The sequence below is a fragment of the Lactuca serriola genome, chromosome 8 (genome assembly GCF_051521515.1).
Source record: "Lactuca serriola cultivar US96UC23 chromosome 8, Lser_US96UC23_V15, whole genome shotgun sequence".
Classification (NCBI taxonomy): Eukaryota; Viridiplantae; Streptophyta; class Magnoliopsida; order Asterales; family Asteraceae; genus Lactuca; species Lactuca serriola.
Genome location: NC_136415.1, coordinates 211,659,842 through 211,671,041, shown reverse-complemented (window position 1 = coordinate 211,671,041; position 11,200 = coordinate 211,659,842). Strand labels below are relative to the sequence as shown.

Here is an 11,200-nt window from a genome sequence, read left to right as displayed (position 1 = left end):
GATCCTGCTAAACCCTGCCCTAACCCAAAGGAGGCAGAGTGCCACCACTGCCACAAGATAGGACATTGGAAGAGAAGCTGCCCAGAGTACCTGCAGGCCATCAAGGAAGGAAAGATCAAGCCGTCTTTCGCAGGTATATACACAATCAAATCTAACGATTCATCTCACGATATTTCTTGGGTTCTTGATACCGGTTGTGGTTACCACATTTGTTCTAATATGCAGGGACTAAGAAGAAATAGGGATGTGGAGTATGGAAGGATTAATCTAATCATGGGGAACAGAAGATCGTCACCTGTGACCAAGATTGGAGTGTATTCTTTAGTGCTTAGGAATGGTTTAAGTTTAGATTTGAACAATTGTTGCTATTCGCCAGAAATGGCTAGAAACATCAGTTCATTTCATGGTTTATTTAGACAAGGTTTTAGATTTTCTTTTAATAATGAGAATGGTTCTATTTTCGCTTATCTAAATGGTGTCTTTTATTTTGAAGCTATACCATGTAATGGAATTTATGAAACCATTATGATTGTAGATAACTTAGGAAATGATGTTGTATGCATGGATTCCACCAATAGTATGGATAGAGCATCCTTGTGGCATTGTCGTCTTGGACATGTCAACAAAAAGCGCATAGCCCAACTCCAAAAGGATGGAGTGTTGGAGTCATTCGACCTTAGGGAAGATGACACATGCGAGTCTTGTTTGCTTGGAAAGATGACTAAGTCACCTTTCACAAGTACGTGTGAAAGGGGTGAGGGTCTATTGGACTTAATACATACCGATGTATGTGGACCATTTAGATCAACCACGAAGGATGGGAACCGCTTTTATGTGACTTTTACCGATGACTATAGTAGATATGGGTATATCTACTTAATCAAGCAAAAGTCAGAAACTTTTGAAAAGTTCAAAGAGTTCAAGAATGAAGTGGAGAATCAATTGGGCAGGAAAATCAAGATGCTTCGATCCGATCGAGGAGGAGAGTACCTAAGTCTTGAATTCCACGATTATCTCAAGGAGTGTGGAATAGTTTCACAATTGATGCCACCTGGGACACCACAATTGAATGGTGTGGCAGAAAGGCGTAATCGAACCTTGTTGGAAATGGTTCGCTCTATGATGAGTCGTGCTTCACTACCTATCTCTTTTTGGGGGTATGCCTTAGAGACTGCCACCCATATCCTTAACCGAGTCCCTACTAAGAAGGTTGCCAAAACACCTCACGAGATGTGGACAGGGAAAGCTCCCTCGTTGGCACATATCAAGGTTTGGGGTTGTGAGGTTTTCGTAAGACGAGATACTCACGACAAGCTCGAACCTCGTAGTGAGTGATGTGTTTTCATCGGCTACCCGCATAAATCCTTTGGATATCTCTTCTATAGACCGAAGGACAATGTAGTCTTCGTTGCAAGGAGAGGAGTTTTCCGAGAACAAGAACTCATAAGCCAAGAGGACAGTGGGAGGCAAATCGAGCTTGAAGAGATTCAAGAGTCGATAGATGAAGGAACCTCCACCGCTGGCACTCAACCCGAGGAGGAAACTCCGGTTGAGCCTATTGACCAGTCCTTCCCTCTTAGACGTTCCGAAAGAACCAAATGTTTAATAACACTTTCGCGTCTTTCATTTCCAAACTTCCAACCACAACCAATGCCACAATTCCAGTTTAATCCCAATATGGTTCCACAAAATAACCCTGAAACATCAAATGAACTCGCGGAGGATGATGATGATGATGTTGATGATGGTGGTGACGATGATGATGATGATGAGGAGGAGGAGGAGGAGGAGGAGGAGAACTAGAATAGTAATGACAACAATGTTTGTTAAAAACTTGCTTTTTTTGTTATTTTGTTTGATGATGTTGATGATGGTGGTGATGATGAGGAGGAGGAGAAGGAAAACTAGAATGGTAATGACAACAATGTTTGTTAAAATTTTGTTTTTTTTTTTTTGTTATTTTGTTATGTAGTAGAATTTGAATGGTATGTTATGCTTATTAAGTGCTTTTGGATTTTAATGATATGTTATCTTATGTTTATATTATTCTGAAAATATCCCTTTTGGATTTGTTTTAAATGGTATATATAACAAAACTGGTGGAAGATATTAAAAAAAATGGCTATAGAGACGACATGTCTTCGGTATAGCTTTCCAACTGTGAAAACGGTTTTCATTTTTCCAAACGACAAGTCGTCTCTATAGCTCTCACTTATCCAAACGACATATCGTCTCTATAGCGTCACACTTTTACCGACGACAAGTCATCTCTATAGGGTGCGAATAAAACTTTTTCTAATTTCCTTGAAAATCAATCCCGACGACCCTTTCCAGACGACATGTCGTCTGGACTAACTATGCTATACCGACGACACCTGTACCGACGACATTTTCGACTTTTAGCTACGGACCTATACCGACGACTTTTTACAGACCACATGTCGTCTCTATAGGCTTTAGCGACGACAAGTCGTCTGGACAGAGCTCAAAATTGTCGTCTGCATAGTGTACGATCCTTGTAGTGAAAACCCAAATAAGCTAAATGGTAAACTTGACTAATCATTTAGTTTTAGTTTAGAGTTAAGTTACTTTACAAGTTAAAAAGTCATCTAAGACTTGAGGGAAGTTAATAAACAAACATTCTTATAGTTGTCTTCATACTTGATACTTAACCCTTTAGCGAATATTTTCTTCCAGTGAAAGCTTGGAACTTGGCTTCTTCCTTTGCGGGTTGTTCCACTTTCTTCTCTTTATCAGCTTCCTACACATCACAAAAAAAATGGTGTTTATTATATTGAGCAACATACCTACATTTATTTACCAATAATAGAAATATAAATACTAATATTACCATATTGGTAAACAAAATACAACTACATTCCTATCATTGCTAAACATTTAAGAAAAAAAATACCTTTCGCTTTTGAGGGGCAGCAGTATTAGAATTAGAACCAAACACGAGTTTTCCCTGAGTTTGGCGGGAGCTAGAAGCGGTGGTAGGTGGGCTGCCGGAAACCGCCGGTTGCTTCCCTTTGGCGGTGGTGGAAACCGGCGGCGGTTGGTATGTCAAAGCTTTCCCATCCAACCTTCTCCCCAATCCTGTAAACGGGTTGAACTTTGGTTCTTCTGGTAGGCTTTCTTCATCTGCAAGAATAAATAAATAAATAAAAATTATTTACTATATTGATAAATAAAAAATAATAAAAATAATAAAAAAAAAAAAGTAAAGTACATTGCTATTTTCTGCAATTTATCCTATGAAAGTTGTACCTTGGGTGGATGATGATGATAAAGGGAGCCTTTGTGGTTCCTTGTAATCAAGGGGAGGAGCAAAGTCAACCTCACAATCAGTTTCAATAATGGTGATTGCATTAGAAGGCTTTGATTCAATAATATCAATGTAGTATTTCTTATTGTTATATGCCACCATAATGCTATCTCCTGTTGTTAAACATGAGAAGTTCCTAAGCGTCGTCTCTAATCTGTGCATCGAAAACAAAAAAAAAAAAAAATTAAGGGCGTTTTCGTAATTTTGAGGAATGGAAATCGGAATTGGAATCTGTCTTGAATAAATTGTGCGGTTGACTTACATTGCTTTTGGGTTGGAAATGTTGAGAAAGTCGGATGTGTGCGGTTGCAATTTTACATATGAACCCTTTGGAAGGGTCATATTCTTTACCCTCACAAGGTCCCCTTCTTGTAAAAGCAAATTTTCCATCATCTACATGAAGAAATGAGTCGAGACTTAATGGTATATTCTAATTGTTAAAAAAAAAGTAAGAATGGATTTAAGAAATTCATACCCAATAAGGCATATATATTAAGCCTTCTTCTGCAATGAACTCAAAACACCACAATGTGACACTCTCTCAGTAGCAACATTGTGTAGCTCAAACAGCATTGGATAATCGATGTGAAGGGAAGCTGTAAAATGTAATTATAAAAGCCATCAATATTTTATTAAAGCAAATTTGATATAATTATATAAAGAAAAATCTAATATTTATAAACTAACCAAGGCGATCAAGAGCTGAAGGAGGCATAATAACTGGAAAAGAAACAATAAAAATATTAGTATTTTCACTAATTAGTAAAACATCAGGTTTAGAAACCTAGGATCTCTCCAAATGCTATGGAAATGAAAATTTAGAATGACAAGTGTCGTGTTAAGGTAGCCAACTGCATTGCAAATTTGGAGACATATAGAAGTTTGGAGGTGGCAAAACTCATTAAAATTTGTAACATCCAGATTTTGAGGTACTTGGCAATTATATTTTTTTTATGTTTAGGTTTGCCACGACGTGGTGAAGGACCACCATCACGTGGCGAATCAGGTTGAGATCGCATGTTTCATTAGGCCACCACGGCGTGGCAGCATGTTACCACAAAGTGGTGGTGGTCTGGTGGCAAAACCCTAACTTTCGGGTATTTAAAGGAAAGTGGGGAGACTAGGGTTGCCCACCTTCAGCCTCCGTCACTCTCAAATCCAACAACTCTAATCCTAAACCTCTTTGGTGCTCTTGTCCTCATGTTTGGTAGTCTTGGAAGCTCTTGAAGGAAGAAAAAGAAGAAGGGAAGTTTGAGCTAGGATCCATATCGGTGAGCTTAACAAATAATTTATCCAGACAACACTTAATGGAAAAAAAGAGACAAGGCCTTAATGGGTTCATAAATTTCTGGATTTTTCTGATTGCTCTTATAACCATGTATCAACTTTGATATGTTGTTTACAACTTCAGAGTATTGATGTGAGAATCTTTAGAGTTATGTGCTTTAAATTATAACTTTTTGTCTATGTTTTATCATAACAGAAATTTAACTAATCTTAATTAACTCTGGACTGCATATAACCATAATATATGTGTCTTGAATCGATCTAGATCTAAAGCTCAAGCCATTTTTCCGTGTAAGAAGGTAATAGTTACTGTTAAAAAAAAAAACCATAGTATCCGATTCATTCTGGAAAATTCAACTTTGCATACAAATGAATTTTCAATTAAAACAATGTCAATTAATATAAAGCAATTTTCAATGCTATTATCAGGTAAAATTTCCAAAGTATAATGTCTCGACACATGACACACAAATATATGAATGTGCATTGTTATTTCTTACATTCCAATTTCCATATCTATTTATTTATTACATTATTTTAATATTATTGACATGTACTTAGTTTATGATTATAAATTATAAATGATTATGATATGTTATTATAAATTATAAAGGGGTTTTTGTTTGACAGGTGTTGCCTGTTAGAGCGAAAGAATTAGGGTTTTCGTATAAGTATCCGTACATCAAAGAAGCATTGAAAGCCATTTTGGCTCAAAAGGTTGTAGTCTGACTGACAACGATAGATCCATCACATTTTTTATTATTTTTGTGACAAAAAAAGCAAAACCAAAAGAAGTTGGATACAAAATAATATTGAAAAATATCAGAGTGCGTTTGTATTTGTATGGATTATGTAACCAAAAACATAAAGATGTTGCATATGATGATTTGCTTTCTTGACCCGAAACTTTTATCTATGTTGTTTTCACTTCTTTATTTTAAAAAAATTTAGAAAACAGTTAAATTTACCACTTTATGACTTTTACTCTTTACCAGTTTAAAGTTTGTCTTTTTTTTTATTGTGACTGATATTTAAAAGTTTTTATAGGTTTTAAACAGAAATCTGAATATACGAAATACTTGTCATGTTTCGAACCGATAAGTTAAAATTATGTTTTTTGTGTGATCTTGTAAACCCAAAAATGATCATACATAGAACCCCTATTTAAGTTTAGATCCTTAAAAAAAGGAAATTTTCAACGCAACACACCAAAACCTCAATGTTTTAAATGGTAAATTTGACTAATCTTTAAGTTTTAGTTTAAAGTTAAGTTACTTTACAAGTTAAAAGTCATCAAAGACTTGAGGGAAATTAATAAACATGGTTATGGTTCTCTCGACTCTTGATAGTTTAACCCTTTAGCGAATATTTTCTTCCAGTGAATGCTTGGAACTTGGCTTCTTCCTTTGTGGGTTCTTCCACTTTCTTCTCTTTAGCAGCTTCCTACACATCACAAAAAAAAAATGGTGTTATGAGCAACATACTTACATTTATTTACCAAAAATAAAAATATAAATACTAATATTACCATATTGGTAACCAAAATACAACTACATTCCTATCATTGCTAAACATTTAACAAAAAAAGAATACCTTTCGCTTTTGAGGGGCAGCAGCATTAGAACTAGAACCAAACACAAGTTTTCCCCGAGTCTGGCGGGAGCTAGAAGCGGCAGTAGGTGTTCCGCCGGAAACCGCCGCTTGCTTCCCTTTGGAGGCGGTGGAAACAGGCGGCGGTTGGTATGTCAAAGCCTTCCCATCCAACCTTCTCCCCGATCCTGTAAACGGGTTGAACTTTGGTTCCTCTGGTAGACTTTCTTCATCTGCAAGAATAAATAAATACAAATTATTTACTATATTGATTTTTTCTTTTTTAAGTAAAGTAAAGTAGATTGCTATTTTCTACAACTTATCCTATGAAAGTTGTACCTTGGGTGGATGATGATGATGAGAGGGGGAGCCTTTGTGGTTCCTTGTAATCAAGAGGAGGAGCAAAGTCAACCTCACAATCAGTTTCAATAATAGTTATTGCATTAGAAGGCTTTGATTCAATAATATCAATATAATATTTCTTGTTGTTATATGCCACCATAATGCTATCTCCTGTTGTTAAACACGAGAAGTTCCTAAGCGTCGTCTCTAATCTGTGCATCGAAAACAAAAAAATATATATATATATATATATTAGGGGCGTTTTTGTAATTTCGAGGAATGGAAATCGGAATTGGAATCTGTCTTGAATAAATTGTGTGGTTGACTTACATTGCTTTTGGGTTGGAAATGTTGAGAAAGTCAGATGTGTGTGGTTGCAATTTTACATATGTACCCTTTGGAAGGGTCATATTCTTTACCCTCACAAGGTCCCCTTCTTGTAAAAGCAAATTTTCCATCATCTACATGAAGAAATGAGTCGAGACTTAATGGTATATTCTAATTGTTAAAAAAAAAAAAAAAGTAAGAATGGATTTAAGAAATTCATACCCAATAAGGCATATATATCAAGCCTTCTTCTGCAATGAATTCCAAAACACCACAATGTGACACTCTCTCAGTAGCAACATTGTTTAGCTCAAACAGCATTGGATAATCAATGTGAAGGGAAGCTGTAAATATAAAGCCATTAATATTTTACATATATTTTATTAAAGAAAATTTGAATTTCTTTATAAAGAAAGATTCTAATATTTATAAACTAACCAAGGCGATCAAGAGCAGAAGGAGGCATTATAACTGGAAAAGAAACAATAAAAATATTAGTATTTTCACTAAAAGGCAAAATAAAAAAATATTAAAATACAAAAAGAATCCACTCACTTTTGTCACCATTTTCTATGTGAGCCTGCAAGAAGAAAAAGATCAAAGGGTTAAAAATCATATAGATTGTTATCAAACATGATTTTACACTTCTTTTTTCCCAATTACATGTAAGAAAAAAATATAAACAGGTGGGATTTAATAGTCTTGTTCTATATGCATTAAGTCAAAAAGAAACATTGATATATATATAGTTTACCAAATTAAGTAAAAAAGAAAACCAATTATCATTAATAAAGCTTCCTAACCTTGTCAATGAAAGATGCAGGGTAACAGCGATAAGTCTGCTCAAAGGATGTCCCATGGTATCCATAATCAAAATACTGCATGAATAAAAATGTAATGAAGTTACATTAGTGATTAATAATACAATCTGCATTCGACAAAATCAGAAACAAAAAACACAACAAAGTAGTAAACACAAGAAGAATTACAGAAATCATTTGAAATCGCATCTTTAATATAGAGTAGTAAACGCAAAAAGAAATCAACAAGAACACAACAACATACCATGATTACTCTTCTGGAGAGACGAATCCTGCAACCTAAATGAAAAAACAAAATCAATAGTTAGAGGAACACAATCCACAAATTCAAATTGGAATCGTTAGTAGTATTTGGTGATCGATTTTTCACACTAAATCAAAGTTGATAGGTAAAATCGGAGCGAATCGATTCAGAATCCAGGATTACGAGCACCTTAAGATCATAGTACAAAATTAATGATTGACTACATAAAAATCAAGAAGGGAAAACAGTGTTACCGAATAAGAAAGTGTGAAGAGATTCGAATTTTTGCAGGGGATTTGGAGAGCAAAAGGCTTTGGTGAAAGAGAAATCGTTGTTCGAGTTCGATAGAAATAGGTTTTGGGAGAAGGCCGAAAGGCTAAAATGCGCGGGGGTCGTAGTGTGCACGCAAAGTTTCTATGTCATACGTTTCCTAAACCTAAACCAAATAGAATTCCGTTAATCGATTCTTTTCGTTTCTAGTTTTCTAGTAACAACATCATTTTTTAATTTTTTTTATCGTAACCAAATACTAATAACTAGCAGAAAAATCCGGGCTTTGGGCCATTTTTTATGTTTTTTTATGAAAAATCTAAGAATTTTGATTGTAAGGACCAAGAATGTCAAAATAGTTAAAGAATTAAAGGGGTTGGAATTAGCAAATTTTTAGAAAATTGACCAAAGTTGTTAATTATTTAAAATTTTGTGACCAAACTTTGAATGTTAAAAGGTTCCTAAAAATATATAAAATTTTTGATTGAAACGACAAAAAGTAACAAAATGGCTAAAAAATAAGGGGCAAAGTTGATAAAAAATATGCAAATTTGAACAAAGTTTTAATATATATATATATATATATATATATATATATATATATATATATATATATATATATATGATCTATTTTATGGAAACATTTTTGTTTCCTAAATTTGTTTATCATTTTGTAATTAAAAAAAATATAAAAAATAAAAACTTAACTTGTTTATATAATATATAAAATTTACAAAAATTTTGTTGAAAATAAATAAATGTTTTTATTTTTATTTTGCTTCTAATATCTTTAAATCTTAGTTAACCGAATGGATAATAAATTTACAAAATAATACTATTAAGATTATTTTCTAATGGGGTGTGGGAGAAGGTTCATTGCGATTGCGGTTACGATTTAGGGTATTTGACAATGCTTAACGAAATTTCATTTTTTCATAAAATGTTGATATGGTGCGTTATATGTTCAATTAGGGGATGGATCTGTTTAAACACCGAAAAAAGAATATGGAGTTTTAAAATAGCAAACACGAATATCTAAGTATGAAGTTTTTTTAAACATAAAACAACATATTTTATTTATTTGTAAAGAAATAAGTTAAATACATATTAAAACATTACATTGTAAATAAAGAAGTTCAAAACATCATAAAACCTATTCAATTGACTCAATAAAAGCATTATCAATAGACTTTTGTTCATATAAAATTGTTATTGTCAACCTCATGATCTCAAAATGTGTTTTATCCTTCATCGTCTCAAGTTGTTGTCATTTGTTCAATTTTTCGGATTGAAGTGTTTGTAATCTTTCTTGGGAATTGTATTAGTTGGCATGTTGAAAGAGTGATGAAAGACAAAGGGGGAGAGCTTGAGAGACACAACCCAAATGTTGGTGATTTAATCACCAAATATATTTTAGTGTAATTGATTTAACAAGTGTTTCAAGAATAGTGTTTTAGTTATAGTATAAGTTAGGAGGTGTGGGAGTGCACACTTATATTTATTAAACATTGTTAGTACCGAATCCTGATCTACTGTGTCAAGATGCAAATACAAGGTTTAATTTGTACGAGGACTAATTTGTTATTCTTTTAAAGATGCAAATACAAGGTTTAATTTGTATTTTCTGAAAGTTGAAAATTGTTCTCATTTTATCCGTTGTATGGATAAGTCCGGGAAAAAGGTCGTATCATTTGAAACACAGAAAACTGAAAAACGCTTTCTTCTTCATTCTCTCTCAAAATTGATTCTGTGTTTTGTGCCTAAAATCAGAATTGTTTCTTCAGGAATTATCCTAGTTTGGATTTCGTGATACCCAAGGCAATTAGGGTCGAAATATCAAACAAGGAAAGTGTTTCACACGATTCCTGTTTGTAATCCAGATTTCCTATAACCCAAATTCGAAATTCCCCAACAATCTTGTTTGATATTTTCGCTTTCTGAAAAAGATGGCTGGCAATTCATTGAAAGACATGAATACTTCGTTTGACAAATTGGAGAAATTTCAGGGCCAATATTTCAAACGTTGGCAAAAGAAGATGCACTTCTGGTTGACCACTTTGAAAGTTGTTTATGTTCTCTCTACTCCAAAACCAGAAGAGGTTGAAGATGCAAGTCTGGAACAGATCAGAAGGAGAAGCAAATGGGAGAATGACAACTACATCTGCCTTGGTCACATTCTTAATGGTATGTGTGATTCCCTCTTTGACACTCATCAAAACATTGAAACTGCAAGTGAATTATGGAACACACTTGAAGCAAAATATATTGCGGAAGATGTTTCAAGTAAAAAGTTCATTGTTTCTGATTTCAACAATTATAAAATGGTTGATTCTCGATCTGTAATGGAACAATATAATGAAATCCCGCGAATTTATGGTCAATTCAAACAACACAACATGTCCATGGATGAATCCTTTGTTGTTTCAAGTGTGATTGATAAACTTCCACCCTCATGGAAGGATTTCAAACACCATCTGAAACATAGAAAGGAATAAATAAGTTTGATTCAACTTGGGAGTCATTTGAAAATCGAAGAGGGACGTCGTGATCAAGAGAATGACAAAGGAACTGGAAAGGGCAAATCTGATTTTGGACAACCCCAAGTTCATATGGTTGAATGTGATAAAGAAGACAATTCTAATCACAAAGGGCAAGGGTAAAAAACGTAAATATGAGGGTCACAACAAGAAGTCCAACAAAAAATACAAGGATTTCAAGGAACTTGTGTGTTGGATATGCCATCTGAAAGGGCATATGAAACGTGATTGTCGGGTGAAACTTGGAAATAAAGGTGCAAGTGGTAGTGGAAAAGATGGTGCTGGTGGTGGCAGTGGATCTCATGATCAATTTGCAACCAAAGGTCAAATTTCTATTGATCTTGTAAGTTCAGTATTCAATGTTATGCTACTAACTCCAGAAGTTTCTTTTGTACAGGGGGGTGATACAAATTCATGGTGGCTTGATACCTGTTCTACACATCACGTGTGTAAT

The 11,200-nt window shown here is 34.2% G+C and overlaps 2 protein-coding genes and 1 pseudogene across 3 annotated transcripts; 1 reads left to right on the top strand and 2 right to left on the bottom strand.

Moving 5' to 3' along the window:
- Positions 1 to 2,668: 2,668 nt before the first annotated feature.
- On the bottom strand, positions 2,669 to 4,043 carry LOC145068735 (ubiquitin fusion degradation protein 1 B-like; annotated as a pseudogene).
- A 1,764-nt stretch (positions 4,044 to 5,807) lies between these two features.
- LOC145070358 (ubiquitin fusion degradation protein 1 B-like) lies at positions 5,808 to 8,319 on the bottom strand. Of its 2 annotated transcripts, XM_079017288.1 has the most exons (10): positions 8,194 to 8,319; positions 7,940 to 7,974; positions 7,678 to 7,752; positions 7,430 to 7,454; positions 7,313 to 7,345; positions 7,097 to 7,218; positions 6,878 to 7,008; positions 6,545 to 6,759; positions 6,209 to 6,438; positions 5,808 to 6,058 (listed from the first exon to the last, which is right to left on the bottom strand). In XM_079017288.1, exons 2-10 carry the CDS (start codon positions 7,940 to 7,942, stop codon positions 5,966 to 5,968), a joined length of 927 nt encoding a protein of 308 aa, XP_078873414.1. In that variant the 5' UTR covers positions 7,943 to 7,974; positions 8,194 to 8,319; the 3' UTR covers positions 5,808 to 5,965. The 2 variants fall into 2 exon arrangements, with proteins under 2 accessions (XP_078873414.1, XP_078873413.1); XM_079017287.1 differs by lacking the exons at positions 7,940 to 7,974; positions 8,194 to 8,319 and having other exon boundaries at positions 7,678 to 7,758.
- Positions 8,320 to 10,155: 1,836 nt separating this feature from the next.
- LOC145067840 (uncharacterized) lies at positions 10,156 to 10,704 on the top strand. Its single transcript, XM_079014879.1, has one exon. It carries the CDS (start codon positions 10,156 to 10,158, stop codon positions 10,702 to 10,704), a length of 549 nt encoding a protein of 182 aa, XP_078871005.1.
- Positions 10,705 to 11,200: the final 496 nt, after the last annotated feature.

Coding starts and splice junctions, on each gene's coding strand:
- LOC145070358 (XM_079017287.1), bottom strand. CDS start 7,758: ATGCAGTATTTTGATTATGGATACCATGGGACATCCTTTGAGCAGACT. Junction 7,455..7,677: donor CTGCATCTTTCATTGACAAG/GTTAGGAAGCTT, acceptor TTCTTCTTGCAG/GCTCACATAGAAAATGGTGA. Junction 6,059..6,208: donor CTGCCCCTCAAAAGCGAAAG/GTATTCTTTTTT, acceptor TGTGATGTGTAG/GAAGCTGCTAAAGAGAAGAA.
- LOC145067840 (XM_079014879.1), top strand. CDS start 10,156: ATGGCTGGCAATTCATTGAAAGACATGAATACTTCGTTTGACAAATTG.